We start from the raw sequence: 18,085 nt of genomic DNA, 5'->3' as shown, positions 1-18,085 counted from the left end.
TCCGCCCTTAACCTGGTATCTTTCTCTTATTCTGGTTGGGATGAAGATCACTTATTAGTTTGAATATTGAATAATGTTGACAGTGTGTAATGATCAGGTTTTAGCTTTTATACTGATGTTTCGATGGACATTGGTCTTGAGGGTTTAGGTTTGGATTCAACTACACACGACCTTGTAAGTTTGTTACGTCTTTTATCATCTTTTGTACCAGTTGGTGGATTTTATCATTTGTTCTACTTGGGTGGATATACCCAGGAGTTCACACTGCCAATTAATGAGATACATATTTTTGTTGGATGGTTGGGATCACCTGTTAAATTTATTTCTAGCCATTCAAACAACATCGGAGTGTAGGACCATCAATTATATATATAAGATGGCATACTCACCAAATGAGGCAATTTTATGAAGAGCCCTGCATAACATTAAAACAAAACTGATTACATGGTTCCAGGTTTAAACAAAATTTGTTGTAGTTATTTGGATTTAAGTCCTAATATATTTTTGGGCACTTTGAACCCCAACAGGTCACAACTACTCTATGTTGCAGCACCTCTGGCCTTTCATGCTCTCTGCAACGTGGCAGAATATTTGTATGAGGTGGCAAGACCAGATGATTAATAACAGAAGGACAATCCGGATTTCGCTATGTAAGAAAAGATAAAACCTTTCCTTACTAACATAATAAGATTTTGAGTCTTACTAAGGTCGTTTTGCTCAAATGGATTATCACTTCGAGAAATCCAACACCACAGCCCTTTAGTTTCATCAGAAAACTCAGAAAAGAAAAACAAAAATCTCTTTGAACTAGATCCTACGTTTTGAAAATGGACGGCTATTGAACTTCTGCATAACTCTCAAACTTAAAAATGAGATTAACGGTGAAAAATCAATTTTTGTTTTTTTAATAGTAAAAATTTCATAGAATTTCATCCTCTACAAACCCTTGAAGCATCTGACCATGTTTTTGGATGCCAAGAGATGTGAGCCCAAGGACCCTTACTAATAATACTTACTTAGTAAGGCCTCACAAGAAACCTGTCTCAACAGAAATACAAATGCTGCAGTGACGACCCAGAACGCAGTCACTCAAGCGAGCGCTTAGAAGACTGGTTACTACAGAAGCTGTGGCACACGTAAAGCAACTTACAGAAGATGATGATGATGATGGGGAAGCAGCAGAAGAGGAAGAACACAGAAGAAAATTACGACTACAACAAGTCCAATTTCCCTTCTGATAATCTCTCTAACGTGCACACGATGATGTTCCCTCTAATTCTCTCAGCCCTTGCTAACGTGCACACCCACTTCGCCCGAACCATCTTGAAGAAATATTTGCAGAAACTCCATCGATCACTCGAATCCATAACCCTACAAAACAACGACGCTTTGCTATCACTGTTCCCATCGCTTCTGAGAACCACCAAATATCCTTCAATCGCTTGTCGAAGTGCTGAGATTGTTGGTTCCGCTGCTCTCTTATCTTTCGAAGCAAATGAGAGAATCGCTTCTGATGCTGAAATCATAAAGGCTTTATTGTCCGCATTAAGTAGTCGAAGTAAGCGAGTATCAATGGCTGCGTGCAACGCTGTTTTGGATCTCTCATCAACATCGTTTGGGCGCTTACGACTCTGCGAATTCTCCTCTGTGGAGAAGCTAATGTGAGTATTTATTCGGTTTTGAATTTTGATTATTATGCGATTAATCCAAAGAAAGCAAAACTCCTTAAACTCTTCATTGAACTTCTTAAAGAAAAAGAGAAAGAATGAGCCCTAATTATAAGACTTTCCTGGCTAAAAATCAGCATGTTTGATGTCTTTTTGGCCCTACATGGTATGCTAAAATGTAAATAATTTACCGAGATCAATTGTATGGGTACTTGGTTACGAGCTGAAAATGATTTGCATTGCGAGGAAAAAAAACATCTACACAGATGATGAAGAACAATTTCACGTACCAAGCAAATGATTCGCAAGAGATTTCCCGATGGCTACCAAGCAATAATAAAATTTTCATCACAAAAACATTTGCAGTGTAAATCATTTGTAATTGCAAATGATTTGTAGAGTACCAAGTAGGGTCTCTCTCCAGATTTTTAAGTGGACTTTTTGGCATCATAAAAAGAAATAAAATACAAATTGAAATGGTTGAGATTATCAGTCATACTTGATTTTTAGTCCTATGGATCTCGGAGTTCGACCCTTTTAGCAGTTGGGTTCGGGTCCTTTGCTTGGCAGCCACTTTACTTCATATTGGACATAAGTTTGGTCATATAAAAGCCAAGTGATATTTTCCATTGGATATTGGGTATTAATTACCAAGTGCTGTACGAGAGTTAGGTTAAATCTAAAACTATTTCTTACTTCCATCGTGGGGCAACATGAAGATCATCATGCCAGGTGTACCAACTGTACAAGTGAGTTATTCCCACCCTAATCATATAATTTGACTTGAAGTAATGGTTTAATTAGATAGACTATTTGTTCCTCCAATTTTAAGTCATCTTTCCATGAGATTAGGAATCTTGGGATGGCTTTGGTGAATTTTTAGAGATGCCCCCATGGTTTAATCAATATTAGAGAGAACCCTTGTTTCGAAAATTCAAAGATTTGGTTAATATTAAAGATACCCCTTTGGTTTTAAACTGATGATATGCCCCCTTGTCTTGAGTCGTCTTCTATGAGAGTAACATAAATGACTTACAAATCCACTATGAACTACCTCCACGAATTGCGAACCTGAATTCGAACCAAGTGAACCAACGGACGAGACCACTCATTGTGTGGTTGGACTATTCAACATGATTTCTATGTGGTCTTTGGCATTTAATAGTATTTAATCATGGGTTTATGTTTAACCTAACCTAAGGTTGACTCATTTTCTCTTTCTATATAAGCGTGGAGTTCCCTAAAACTGCACTCCATTCCTCTTTTGTCAATTTCATACATAACTCTAATCTGACATCCCATAGGTCCGTATTTCTTCAGGATACTACTTCTTTTGCAAAATATGTTTCTCTAAGCAACACAGGGAAAGAAATAGATTATTGTCATGGAGTAGGAATTATAGAAGATGAGCTTCCATTCGTAGTTCTTGATACCACAGTGACCCTCATCAACGCCTGCAATATGAAGCAATTGGCAGAAATCCTTAGGAAACTCTCTGAACACTTCTTGAGTTATTTAAAATTGTTGTGGCTGCAAGTACAAGATCAACATTTACAGAAAAACATTACAGAATGCAAACAAGAGAGAAATTTCAGTTTTATCAAAGTGAGATCTCATGAACTAGCAGAAAGCATTTTTAGACTTTCTATTAATCTTGATCATCGTGCTATTACTTGCACATCTGAGATGGTTAAAAGACACATATTTGGTCCTAACCAGTCTGAATTTGAACATTTTATGTTTAGCTATTGGGAGGATTCACCGCTTCTTTTAAGCTCACTCTCAAACCCTTTGAAGGCTCATGATGATATTTTCAGCTCTTTTGTTCAATCTTTCAACTTTAAAGGAACATTAAATGCCATCCTTTCCTCCATTTTAGGAGGGATCATTTCGTGTCCACCTCTCCCTTCAGATGAACTAGACATCCTTAATTTCTTGAAACAGTTGAAAGACAGATTGGGTCACCCTATAGTCTACGGGCAGGACATCAGAGTCGTAAAAACAGTGGAGGTGATTCATGAACCCAATCAAGGGAACTTGAAAAGAGAGGTACATTTCCTTACAAAATGTAGAGAGTCTACTGGCATAAACTGTCCTGATTTTATCAACATTGGTAATGTTAAGAAATGTGAAGAGGCACATCAAGACGGTTATACGATCGCTCTTCGTGGGATGGAGTTCCGCTCAGAGAACATTGCTGCTATTGCCGATGGGTTTGCAGTTCTATTTGGTCAACCATCTGTTGGTGCCAATGCGTACCTGACCCCACCTAGATCCCAGGGTTTGGCTCGACACTATGATGATCATTGTGTGTTTGTATGCCAACTTATTGGACAAAAGCAGTGGACTGTCTTTCCTCGGCCAACTTTGTACCTACCTCGATTATATGAACCTCTTGATAATTTGCTTGGTTTGGAGAGTGAGAGTGTTGTATCTGATTGCAAACAGTTTTTGCTCGGAGAAGGTGATATTTTATATATTCCAAGAGGTTGTCCTCATGAGGCGTGTACGACAGCAGATGATGGCAGTCCTGAGACACATGATGCATCTACTGAGTTTTCCTTACACATGACACTTGGGATTGAGGTTGAGCCCCCATTTGAGTAAGTGCTTTGTAAATTTGATTTTCATGCTGTTCTGATGAACTGGATAATTTCTTTCTTTCTTTTTTAAATGTTTCATATATATATATATATGTGGGTCTGGTTCCGTTGACTCTAGAAATATGACTCAAAAAATAACACAAGATCTTGACCGTGTAGAAAAAAAAAATCCAACGGTTGAGATTTTATAGGGATCATATCCCAAGGATGCTTATCTCAAGGATAATTGTTAACTGTTGGATGTTGTTTGTACATGGTCAAGATCTTGTGTTATTTCTTGAGTCAACAGAACCCAAACCAAAACTGGATGGTTTCTCAATGCAATTATCCCCTGTATCTTGGAAGAATGCATTAGATTGTGTGATTTATGTTATATATATATATAGGTAAAAATGGATGGTTTCTCATAGCAGTTGTCCTCTGTATCTTGGAAGAATGCATTTGATTGTGAGATCTATGTTTTTTGGACACGATCATTGTTTTTTAAATGATCAATTTGTAACCACAATTTGATGCAATTATCTATTATTTCTCGTTCCAATTATCCAGAACGTAGTATGTATGTAGTCTATGTTGTAGAGAACCAGGTTTTTACCATACATGTGCTAATGAGGAATGAGATCTGCTTTGGAAAGAAGCAGTGGATCCTCATTGGAGTCCAAGAAGGAATGGAAACAACAGAGCTATTATACTGATAAACAAGAAGGAAAACCAGGCTATCAAACAACCCAATAAGTAGTCCATAGGGCCATGTTGCAGCTACTAGTTACCTTCTATTTGGGTTCTAGTTTAAAAATTATGTAAAATATAAGCTTTAGATCATTCCAGTTGTTTTTTAGTCGCTCTGGAATAACTTTTTAAATTATTTCAAATTATACTTTGTACGATTGCACATAAATTTTTTTCTGGAAAGTTCACTGTGAAAAATGTCAATTAATGCCCTATGTGGAAGTTTATCACAAATATTTCCTTCAATAGATATCTTCTGTTATGCAGTTTTCAAATTGTAAAATTTCTTTTTACGGGAATAACTTTCCAAGCATCCATACAAGGTCTAAAAAAGCAAAAGAATTTTGGGAAAATCTCTTTCTGATAATTTGTTGCCACAAAACACTAAAGAACACTCTGCTAAACAATGATTGTAACAAAAATTTCTAATGAAAATATATTTGACTGGATTTAATTTCTAAGCAACAAAACAAGGCCTTAGATTAAGTGAATTCTTATGAGTTTAGTAATGGATCTTTTAGGTAGTTCCTGTTATATGTTGTAAGTTAAGAGTATGTTAGAGAACAAGGACGCTGTCAGCTCCATCTGTTTATACCTTTGTACTCTCTTCTTTTATGAAATTTAATTAAGAATTGTTTCAATCATTTGGCTGTTTTCTTGTGAAGTGTGAACTCTTGCTAGATGTTGCTGATTCAGCCGTTGGTGGAGACTGTTGTCTCTGATTCCAATTGTAGTTCTTCCACTTTTCCATAACGATAAAGTGATTCTATCTCATTACCCACCATATTTGAACTGTGTCCATCAATTCCCTAAAAGCTTGCTCATGACCAGTCCCTTTCTTTCTCTGAACCCTTTGTTTCAGGATCCCATTGAAACCTTTCCCAGCTCTTACATTCGACCTCGCCTCAACCTAATTCAATTCCTTTGAACTCTATCATCAAACTCTCAAGCTGCGAAAATCATTCCTTGAGATTAACTCTTAACTCCCTAATTTAAGCACTCCCTTTTACGTCCTCAGAAACCAATACAAAAGTTAATAACCAACCCAAATTCTGCCTAGTTTCATTAACTAGGCCGATCCCAACCCTACCCTTGAGTTCTAGTTTCATTAACTGGGGTAATATGGGAAGAGAAACCCTTCTGGCCCTGCTGTGTTACATCAAAATTTGGCATTATAGTTTTCATTGTGCTTTTGTCGTACATTATGTGCTTGCACATGCTTGAGGGCCAGAATGTTCCATTGATGAACTAATTCTTGTATTTGGTGCTTCCCACTAGCTGAATCCCTCTCCCTGACCCCAACTGCTTAATTTTGACTAGCATAAAAGCCAGGGCCAATGGTCCAAAGGAAAAAGGACAATGCCTATTATTTGAACTGATTAGTTCATTCTATTGATTTGACTTTTTTGGCCCTTGTGTCTTTCAAGTGGTGGCCTCAATTACCATTCAGGATTGATAAATGCTTTCACCACTGATATTATATTGAAATCTTGGTCATTGTAATACCATGTTACACTTGTTCACGTTGTTTTGGTTGGTGTAAGAATGTATTTATTTTGCGTTAACTGGATACTTTAAAATGGGTGATGTTTTTGGATGAATAGTAGATGATGATTTTGGAGTAAATTATTTACGAAGTGATCTACTTTTTTTGTATTTTCTAAAATTTTAGCCTTTCGTTCAACAAAAAATGTTTAAAGATTGTTGTCCGATGTATTTAGTTTCTGTTGGGTGGCCAATGCATGCTCTCTTACTGATTTAATCTCTGATCAATATTTTATTAATAATTTTGCTTTTCTTATATTTAAGGAATATCCCATGGTTTGTAACATTTCCTAAAATTGTGAGCCCCTTAATGCATGTGGAGTCACACATCTTTGTTTCAACTTATGTGGACATGTCATTGGTGTCAAATGGACATAATAGGGTGTCGGACGCACTTTTCCTTTGTAAAACCAGCTAGTGGGCATGTCCACAATTATACAAAATTAATGAAAGAAGTTATTGCCTTTTTAAAAAAAATTGGGTAAACTTTATTCGAACCCTTGACCTCAAAGTTATATCAGTTATTATTGCTATTGATTTATTTATAGCAATACATACAAACGATGGATGTGTTGGATAAATATAGTTTGAAATAATGATAAAATAATTGTGTCAGACGTGCTTGTCTGAGATGGCCATTTTTATTTTTCTTGAAATTTTCCATCCTAGAATGGTTTTGGTTTCTCATATACTAATTGGGATTTAGGTTTACTACAGGTGGGAGGGCTTTGCTCATGTTGCTCTTCATTGTTGGAACAAGAAACCACCACAATTTACACCCGTCGATTCTTTTATGGGAATACTGAATGTTATGTCCATCCATCTTTTGCACGTCTCAATCCAACTTATTGGAGATCATGATCCCACCTTTCGGAAGGCTTGCATGGTTGTCGCATTTTCCTTGCCATCAGTTACAAAAGACAAACAACAAAATGATGCTCTCGATCTGAACCAGAGAACTACTTTCAGCTATGTAATTAAAAGAATTGACAAAGAAGCAAGATTCTCGGAGGTGTTCAAGTGTGTTGAAGTAGCTATTCAAGAGAAGAATGAAAATTTGTTTCAACGGATGAGGTGGCTTCGACACCTTTGTCCGGAGGGAGATACCGAGGAAGATCCTGATTGGAATATTCTTTCGACCGAATTCAAGAATTCTCTCCCATTGTGTAAGGACCATATGGAGGATGCAGAAGCTGAATTTATGCAAGTTAAGTCTAGATTCTGTCGGGAGGTGGTATTCGAGGATGTATCTGAGAACTTTGAGAAACTGCTTCACAAGTATAAGAGAGCCAGAACCCAATATATGAATGGGATGCTTTCACTGCATTGTACTTGAGCAACTTGATTACTGCTTTCTAACCTGTCAATTTCTAATATGAATTAAATTTTGGATTTCAGATCCCCTTTTCTTTTGCTGCGGTAGATGGTGTAATATATCTCTACATTTTAAAAAAACTCAAAAGAGATTATCACCTTGTGCAGCTCAATTGGACGTCACTCGATGTTACAACATGAGGTTACAAGGTCCATATAAGAATCTTCTAAACTATATGCTGGCTTAAACAGATCTCGGTCGGCTGGTCGTTGGTTAGGTATCAACACTATTGTGGTAAGTTTTTTATTAATGTTCCAGTTTATTATACTTAGTAAACAGTACATATTAATTTACCAAGTTTTCAAGATTCCCATGGTGGAATAAATCCATATAACTATATGAAGCATTACAGTGTTCTATCAATTAGAAATATTGTACATTCAGGTGGGGATTTGAGCACTCCTATGGTCCAGGATGTTTGGGTGTTGGATTAGGATGTGTGGACACTCCACGATAATCGACGTGGTAAACCAGCCCGTCTTCATCCTCACCATCATTATCGCCTCCTCCAGAAGCCCCTTCAATGTTGATCACCTAAATTAATGAACACAATCATATTTGTAATCCTTATCAACCACAATTTCCAACAACAAAAGAAAGAAAAAAAAAAAAGATGTATGTTGGGTGCTTCAAGTTTGATCTATATCTACCAACCCACCTCTTTTTTTAGGCTTTCATGACGATGCTCGAACACTGTCAACCTCAATTCTCTCATGGTTTTCCTTCCTGTGTGCAATGTTGAAGAAGATGAAGTAGAAGCATGTGTGATGCTTGGGTATGAGAGATATAAAGTAATTGCAAGAAAACAGAAGAAAATTATACAAAAATCTTTCATTATTATAAACGAAATGAAAGGTTTCTCTTGGGAGGAAAAGGGGTGTGAGCCTAAATAAATAGGAAGATGGAGAGAGAGCGAGAGAGAGAGAGAGGATCAATAATTAAACAATGGGTGGGGAACCATGTCTCAGCCCATTTATGAGGTTCTTCTATATGTGTGAATGAGTGAGACCCAATACCACCACACAGCCCTGAATAATCTGACCCTTTTAAAATAAAAATCTTCTCCCTTCTGATTCTCCCTCGATGGTTGTGGAGGGATAAAAAGAGAAAGAGTTAAAGAGAGTAAGAGAAACAGTGTTTTGGGGGGTTAAATCTACGTGTATGTTCCGAACCAAACAAGACCACTAACTGGTGATGACCCTAGCCATGTCTTGTCCTCACCAATAAGGACAACCACTGTCTATCACCATCGCCTGATCACGCATATACGCATGTTTACTCATTATTAGAGTTGAAAAATTCATGAATTTCATCTTGTAATAAGTGGGAAATCTAAATCATCGATCCTCGAGATCAAATTTAACTCATAGATGATCAAGATTTTAAGCAATTATGGTGTGGAAAGTTAGTATCTTCTCTCTCAAGTCCTAACACACCACCACGCTTCATAGTCGACATCGATACTTACCACATTTTATGGTGTTTTTTATTTTTATTTTTATTTTTTTATAACTTTGGTACACTTTTGCTCGAATTTTCCCCTTATCTGTTGCATCCAGTGTGGCCCACTCTTGATGGTTTTCGCTTTGGTACCTTTCTTCTAGGGTCCTCGGATAATTCTTTCTCGAGACCATTCTCTTTAGATTTGAATACAGGACATATTACTTACGAGCTCTAATATCATTTGATACAAACTCAACTAATACACCATTATTGTTGAGTTTATTAGTAGGATACTCAAAATTTTGAAGCCAATGAGTTTCATAAAACATTCATGGTGGAAAAAAAAAAGCGAGTAAAAGATCCCACTTAAACGAATTTGGTCCATGAGAATCTAACTAGTGAGAATTATTTATCTGTTAATTTCTCTCAAGTTGAAGATACATGATTTTAATTATTGTCTTGTCATTAATTTCTGTTTTATTTCTCCCTCTTATGAGTATATGTAAAATATTGGAACAATTATAAATTCCAATCATTGGATTTTGTGTTTTAAGGGTATGGATCATGTGCTTTTCCACGAGTCACTCCAAAAGAAGATATGAACACCCTTTCAATAATAGAAGACAAGACTCAAAGGGAGAGTAGAATGGAGGAATAAGATTCATTTAACCAACTTCAAATCTTTGGGTTAAGACTCTTTGGACGAGGATGGTAACGTACTACAGATATTAACAAGTTGATCTAGAGAACTGTATTGGGCGTATCTGAGTAGTTTATTTGGTCTGACTAGACCCAACCATTAGACTGATCAGGTTTGGACTAGAGTTTTGAGGTACAAGCATCACCAGCCCATTGACGATGTAATTACTCTAGGTTTCAAGGAATCGAACAAGTGCAAGAGATTCATTTTGGGTGTAGGGAGAAGGTGGTTCGATGGGATTCATTTTGGGTGTTTCGTGACTCTCATGGGCGGGGAAAAAAATGGGGTGTGTTAACCAGCCAACTACTACAAAAAGCTGATCCGTTGGATAGGGGGAGAAGAACTATAATTATAAGAGGGTGACGACGCTCAACTGGGGTATAACACACTTGAGAGTAGAGGAAAATATACACCCAACACTCCCCTCACCCATAAGGGTGGAAAGAATCGAATCTGTAACCTATACGAACCTCTCGCTTTGATACTAGGCAAACCAACTAACTATTCCAAAAGATCGATCTATTGGAGAGGGGAACAACTATGAATATCAGAGGGTCACCAGGGGCGGAGTTAGTAAGGAGCTCGTGGGGACAATTGCCCCCCACAGAACTTTAAGACACCCCTATATTTTCAACTAATTACATGCCCCATTGTCCCTATTTCCTCAACCCCCCCTCTCTTTCAATTTTTTGTTGATGACATTGCCTCTTGACCGCACCTTCTCATATACTAACTGAAAATGACCTAAATATCCTTTTCTTCACTTTCTAACAAAAATAAACTTATGAATTTCTCTTTAAAATCATTCATCTTCAAGTTCTTCAACTATACAACCAACCATAGTTTGCCCCCACTATAAGAAAATCTTGGATCCGTCCCTGAGGGTCACGAGGCTTAATTGGGGTATGACGCACCCGAGTGTGGAAAACAAAAATACACTCACCAGGGTGTGATGATGGGAAAAAAAAGAATGGTCATCCCCACAGTGCGTGGATGGATGTAAGTTAGTAATTGTAAGGCAATATAAGTTCAATATTTAAATAATAAGGGGTTAGGTATCCTGTGAGTCATGAAAAAAATATTTTAAAAATTAAAATTATAAGTTCAATATTTTAAAAATATTTGGTTAGATAAATATGATTTAAAATTATAAAAGGTTGAAAAAATATTTTATATATGAGAACTCCTATTATTAATTATTAAAAATCAACTAATAAGTTATACAAATTGATAAGGTGTGATCATCTCCTACTTTTGCTGTCACACCTCACTCTCCCACTCTCCGAATCCTATCCCTAGCAACCCTTCCAATTCTGATGTCAAAAAGTGGATAAAAGAAGAAAGGACAACAAGAAGAGATTATTACGAGTAAAGATTGGTGCGTCATAAATAATGATATATATTATAAGTAAAGTTTGGTGTGCCATAAAAATATTCTTTTTGTATATTAATCAGTATATACTTTATACATCTCACATCAAAAATTCAAAAACAAATAATTTGGTATGTTTTGAAAAGGAGCCAACTTATATAGTAATATAATTATCATAATCCAATGATTTTCAAGTTAGGAAAATTTCAATTATGTGAATTAGGACTCAAGAATATTGAATATATGACAAACATATAATAAATTAGAATCCAAAAAATAATTAATTCCTCTCCCACTTGGGTAATTCAATAAATAATTAGAATGAGTTAATTATCAATCTAAAAATTTAATAAAAAATTTACAATATTCTAATAAAATTCTTAATCATATAATTCCTTAAGAAGATTTGAACAATCAGAAATATCAATGCTTAATTAAAAAAAATTAAAATTTAGATTTCAAGCAACCATCGAAAAATTCAAGATATAATAAACTAAATAAAAAAATTCAACAAAATATATAAACATCCCTTGAGCTTGAATAAATGAGAGAGAGGGAAGAGTGCATATTCCTATCGTTAGGAGAAAGAAAAATATAAAATTTTAAAGAGTTATATACATCGATTTGATTTCAGTTCTTTTCTACGAACTTGTAGAGATCGATTTGACTTTAGATCTATTTTTTCGTTGCTTTCAAATCTTATATTTTAATTTATTTTGGTCGATTTGTCAAAAAGAAAATGAGAGAGAGAGAGCTACCTGAATGGATTATTGAAGAGTGGAGACAATGAAGAAATTGAGAAGTCCAACCGATGGAGGAGATGGAATCTCGTTACAACTTAGCTTAATGTCATTTTTTTTTGTTGAATATAACAATATTCAGACAAAATTCATTTGATTCATTTTCTATAGAATAAAATAAAAAAAATATTCATTTTCTCATTAAAATAGGTAAAATTTTTTTGGAAGAATAATACTTTCATTATTAAAAAATAAAAAATAAAAAATATTGATGAATAAAACGGCAGATGGCTAACAAGGATTCTGCTTCACATGCAAAGGGTCCCTTGAATCATTAAATGTCTCGTGGGTTTGCTTGCTTGGTCTTGGTGGTAGATTGGATCAAGTACTTCAGGGAGTTTTGTAGCCATCCAACTCCTAAGTTTCCATTGTTTGGACTCTCACATGCTTATGAAAAATTTGGATCAATTTTTGGTGGATCTACTCACAAAATATCAGTCTTGTGAGTGAACCTTGACCATTTGATTAGAGTGATTCCATCATTTACTTAATTGGAACCCTATCAATGGCCCTAATCTTGGGAGTAGGTCGATCGAATGGGTGAGACAAAAACACTCATCGATCAGTCGGTCTAAGACATTCCGACGTGGCATGCGGATGATCAATAGAATGCCCTTGTAAAGGATCTTTAAAGAATAAGGCTGAAGTGGCCTCAAGATTGACCTTATTTCACACTACGGTGATGTGGAGGTGTGTACGAACCATAGATGCTTTTTATTAAGATACGAGTGAAAGCATCTATGATTCTATGTACACCTCCACCCAGAAAAGTGTGAAATGAGATCACTCCATTACTACTCATCTTTAAAATATCTCCGTCATACATGTTATTAGAGTCGTGCTAGAGTGACCCTCAAGCTGGAACCTCATATCGTACTTCTTGACGTGAAAGTTGATATGAATTATAAAAAAATTTTCCCTCGTATCTTGATGAAAAGCATCTATGATTCCCATACACTTTCACATTAAGAAGTGCGATATAAAGTTCCAGCCTAAAGTCACTTCAGCATTATTCATGTTATTATTCAGGTATAAAATTATTAAGAAAAATGGATAATAATGGCATTTATAAATTTTGTTTTATACGTACAATAATGTATATAAAACTAGTATAATTACTCTACCGCCCTTTTTATTTTTATTTTCTTTATAAATTATCTATTACATATCTCTAGAAACACTTACTATTTTGAATTAGAAACCTCAATGAATTCCGATTTAGTCAATAAATTTTATAAAATATGACAAATTTGGATTCCAATAAGTATCAACCATGTCCCAATCTGATCGGTCCGATAAAATATGCAAAATTATGTAAATTATATTATATTTTGTTTTAAACATATGAAGTTTGTTTATATTTTGTATATCAAATCGAATTTGGATCCTAAGCTTGAGATTTGATAAAAAAATTCAGCTTGATTCTTATTGGATCAATTCCATATGATTCTTACCGTGTGGGCCGAGATTGACCCAATCCCACTCGAAATCAATCCATCGACCACCCTACCCTAATCTTTACTATTAAATGAGAAAGGGTAATTAGGTATTGTTGACTCAAATCTATATTAATTTTTAAATAGTAAAAATTTCCTATATTAAAGGACATTACATGGTATATAACTATCTAATTTAAAATTCCTAGAACAATCACTTAAAATTATTATAAACACGAATAAGTGTTAAATTTTGTAACGCGTGGAAACTTACATACCACACACTAGTGTAACGTAATGGATGGAAAAATGTTCTAAATGTTGTTGCTAATTACTTCTTATGCACATTTATACCATTATTAGTTTCATAATATACAATGAGTCATGATAATCGAATGGCCCCATCATAGAATCATAGATTATTTGCCTCGGGATACACAAAAAATTTATAACTCTGCGTATTCCAAGGAAAATGATCTATAGTTCTATGATTGAAACGTATGTCAGAGGGGACGTCCGAAAATCATTACTCATATTTATTATATATTCTACCTGTAATCATGAAATATTTATATTAAATCTCCTACTTATAAATACTACCATTTTCATTATAGACAGGTCTCCGATTAACGTGGAAAAAAAGCCAAAAATCTCTATATATTGGGAAGTCAGTACTTTGGATGGTTAGGATCATTTAATCAAGTCAACTTTGTCCTGGAAGATCTTCCATGAGAAACTTGTCCAATGGTGGGTCCTAGCCTCTTTGGATGCACATCATTTAATGGGCAATAAAACATAATTTATTCCTTCTTTTTTCTGAATTAGATTGAATCTACACTCAATATTTATTGAGCTTTTATGAAGATCATGTTAGATGATTGATGCACTTTGTGCCATAAATGCCATGAAGACTAATTCTAACCACATAAAAAAGTTGACCTAAAGTTGAATTTGATCATAATTTAAAGTTTTATTTTGTAGATCATATGTTTCTTTTCTTATTTCCTGACTTATTTGGCAAGATAATGAGGCATACTTGACGTGCCTCTCTTTGTAAGAAATGATTTGAGTTGCCTACATTCGACCTTGACCAAATCAATGAAAAAGTCTTGATATTATACAACCAATAGTAAGTGTGTACTTCACTCCTTATCCTTCTACATCACACATGTCATACTATTCGAGGCTCATTGACCCAAGAATGTTTAGCCCAGTAGATGGTAGACTTTCTTCAAACGAGAAATATTTTCTTTAATGGCTTGTAACCCACTCACAAACCAGTCAAAGGGCCCAAAGGAAAAGAACAAAAAAAGCCCAAAAAGTCTAACAGCTTGAAGTCTTCAATCAGAATGATTATTTTGTGTTGATTTATTTAGAGGTGGTCCAACTTTCAGTGGGCCCAAAATAGCGCCTTGTGGCATTTGAAACAAGGATAAGAATTAAAAGCGACAGATCAGGAGAAGCATCATGAAGTCCGTACAATTATTTTTAATTAATCCTGACCATTAAATTTGGGGTCTATCAGATCAACATGTGCTACATGCATTTTGTTGACTGAAGCGTGCATTGCGTAGGCTTGCGAAATAATCACTATGAGTCGCAAAACTGGCACCCACTTGAAGAAGAAATAAAGAGAGGAGAGGAGTGGAACCCATTTGTATTAATATTTGGATTCACCATAATAATTAAATATTTAAAATTCTAAATTTCTCTTGATGCCAATAGAGAAGATGAGGATAATTCTTCTTTGCTCTTTTATTTTCCATTAATTTTAGAGTTGAAAAGATTCTAAAAATTATTATTTCGATGGATTATGATAATGAAAGATGATTATTATTGAAATCTCATTCTTTCTTTAAGTTTTTTTTATTATTTATTTTATTTCTTTGAACTCAAATGAATGACTCAAGAACTCAATCTAAAAAGGAAATAACTAAATCAAATGATTACAATTACAACGAATATGATAGTTCAAAAGTTGTAGATAAATCTTGTATTTTTTAATGTATTTATCGATTTTCATTTTCGTATTTTGTATTTTACAGAAAAAATTAGTAACAATAGGACTCGTCTAACATGATTTAAACCACGTGCAAACATAAAATTTTTAAGTACAAAAAAAATGTCGACAAGACACATCTGACATAGCTTATTTCATGTCGCTCGTGTCTTGTAGATATGATTTAAGCTATGTTGCTCGTGTCCTATTGATATGACTTAACACATGTCGACCGACATAAGCAAACAAAAAAAATGATTATTTTGTATAAATTTAACGCATTATCCACCAAGTTCTTGTTATCAATATTTTTTAAAATATTTGTTAATGTTTTTAAGGATTTAAATGTTGTGCATTAGAGTTTTAACCCTAATCTAAATCAAATCCTCCCATTGACCATAATTTTTCTATCATTTTCCCTCACTTACCTATGCATGTGATGTGTGGGTGTTGCACGTGCCTTAGGACTAGTTATTGGATAAGATCATGGTTTATGGATTAGGCAAATCCCAAATATGGGTTTGATTCACAGTCTACGGGGATATCAGATTATGAAAAAATAAAATAAAATAAATTTAAATCTGCTATCTTGCAAGGTTTAAAACAACTCTTAATCAAAGATGAAATTCTCTCCGAGACAACGATATTCTGAGGAAAAAATTTAAGCATAATTGACGAAAATGTATTTGATTAGGTGCATATACCATGTAGGTATATTGACAAATTCATCGTAAATGCCGGTGGTGCAAGTACGAAGTGGGCATGGATATCTGAAAAAGTGGGTGTCACTATTGCAACTCAATCAGTATTTCACCGTTATCAATCCAAACTTCAGATTCCACGTGACATAACGTGGTTGGTCTACCACTAAGCACAAAGAAAAATGATCTTGATTGACGATTTTAAGTCTTCTGGATTCTAAGTGCTCATCGTGAGGATGAAATGAATGGGCCTGTGGGTGGAATTCAAAACTACCCTCAATTATGATCCTAACAATCACATCAACAGCTACAAATTACCAATCAGATCAATTTTAAGTCTAAGCAATAATGTGCTCGAGAAGACCATGTTTAATATAAGAAATAAAATGGGATTTACTAGGCTGACATCTGGATTTACTGCAATTCTCACATTTCTGATGCAGAAGTGCGCACATAATCTTTTTTACATGAACAGTACTGGGGTGACACAAGATTTACTGTGATTCTCACAATTCTAACGTGAACATGCATACATAATTATAAATCATTTTTACTTGAATCATGAGGAAACACATTTATGATTATGTGTACATCCCACGTTAGACTTGTGAGAATCGCAACAAATACTGTGTCTCAGTAATTTTTTTTTTTTTTACATGTACATCGAGAAAACACACCTATGACTATCACATCAACGCAGTGAAAACAAATCCCCCAGATTTTTCAATAGAGATGTGAACGAACATGTATAAAAATCCAACAATGCTGTGAAATTACAAATATATCCTACCTAGCTGAGAAATCAACAAAGTTGACTCCCGTACATGGGGAAACTGTCTAGTTCCTTAACTAAGCTCCTACACCGCAATGACGAAAAAACGGTGGGACCCACGTATGTTATCCCAGCGGGACCTTTGAAGTTTACTAATGGTGACCAATCCATTATTTTCGACGTCATTGGTTACGATCTGGTTCCAAGTTTTGTGTTGTTTTAAAGTAAAGTCGTCTGGAGTAACGTTCAAAGTGGCATTGTTTCACACGGGCGAGGCTAGCAAGTTGCTTGTAGAGCCCCTACAAAATTTTGAGATATCTTTATATTTTCAATTAATAACATTAGGGGTGTAGAAATTACCTATTACCCAAAATCGAATCCAAAAACAAAATCGAATCCAGACCAAATCGAAATTTTGTGGTTTGGATTTGATTTCCACCCCTAAAAATCAGATCAAACCCGAATCGAAAAAGGACTCAAAAACTGAACCAAAAATCAAATAAAGAATAGTATATATATTTTTATTAGATTTAGCACAAATACAAATTTGGTGTCTTGGTAAGACGTATTGGCTTTAAAAAATATTTAAGTGGATTTTGATCCAAACAAAAAAAAATACCTAAAAATTTCGGTTTTATTCTGGGTATTGAATGTTGAAATTCTGAATCTGAATCCGAATCCAAACTCGAAATGCATCGATTCGATTTCAATTTTAATGATATGTGAACCGAATCTAAAAATTCAGTTCGATTTACCAGAATGTACATGCCTAAATATATACCCCATTTGACCCTACTTCCTCCGAATTGAATCCGAACTACAACATTTTTCTTTTAAATATTTCAATGAATTATTATGATTAAACTTCTCTAACCTCAAACAACATTTAACTTTTGTAATTAAACAAATGGTTGAGATAGAAGAAAAATGTATATTGTTTAAA

At 34.8% G+C, this 18,085-nt stretch overlaps 1 protein-coding gene and 1 long non-coding RNA gene across 4 annotated transcripts; one reads left to right on the top strand and one right to left on the bottom strand.

The window, feature by feature from the left end:
* The first annotated feature begins 38 nt into the window (after positions 1–38).
* Positions 39–8,025, top strand: LOC147397512 (uncharacterized). 3 transcript variants are annotated; one of them, XM_086449226.1, is made up of 4 exons: positions 39–174; positions 528–1,661; positions 2,972–4,270; positions 7,262–8,025. In XM_086449226.1, exons 2-4 carry the CDS (start codon positions 1,156–1,158, stop codon positions 7,878–7,880), a joined length of 2,424 nt encoding a protein of 807 aa, XP_086305352.1. In that variant the 5' UTR covers positions 39–174; positions 528–1,155; the 3' UTR covers positions 7,881–8,025. The 3 variants fall into 3 exon arrangements, with proteins under 3 accessions (XP_086305352.1, XP_086305351.1, XP_086305353.1); XM_086449225.1 differs by having other exon boundaries at positions 119–650; positions 1,051–1,661; XM_086449227.1 differs by having other exon boundaries at positions 119–1,661; positions 3,413–4,270; positions 7,262–7,943.
* A 138-nt stretch (positions 8,026–8,163) lies between these two features.
* On the bottom strand, positions 8,164–12,344 carry LOC147397511 (uncharacterized). Its single transcript, XR_015180262.1, has 3 exons — positions 12,193–12,344; positions 8,578–8,645; positions 8,164–8,453 (listed from the first exon to the last, which is right to left on the bottom strand). It is a non-coding gene; the product is annotated as an uncharacterized LOC147397511 (long non-coding RNA).
* Positions 12,345–18,085: the final 5,741 nt, after the last annotated feature.

Source organism: Akebia trifoliata, chromosome 8 (assembly GCF_017979445.1).
Source record: "Akebia trifoliata isolate Shusen 1 chromosome 8, ASM1797944v1, whole genome shotgun sequence".
NCBI lineage: Eukaryota > Viridiplantae > Streptophyta > Magnoliopsida > Ranunculales > Lardizabalaceae > Akebia > Akebia trifoliata.
This window is presented reverse-complemented; position numbering and strand designations above follow the sequence as displayed.

Bases quoted from the DNA above. Each gene is read 5' to 3' on its own strand.
- LOC147397512 (XM_086449226.1), top strand. From the start codon at position 1,156: ATGATGATGATGATGGGGAAGCAGCAGAAGAGGAAGAACACAGAAGAA. The intron at 1,662-2,971 runs GTGAGTATTTAT...GACATCCCATAG, and splicing joins TCCTCTGTGGAGAAGCTAAT to GTCCGTATTTCTTCAGGATA. The intron at 4,271-7,261 runs GTAAGTGCTTTG...GGTTTACTACAG, and splicing joins GAGGTTGAGCCCCCATTTGA to GTGGGAGGGCTTTGCTCATG.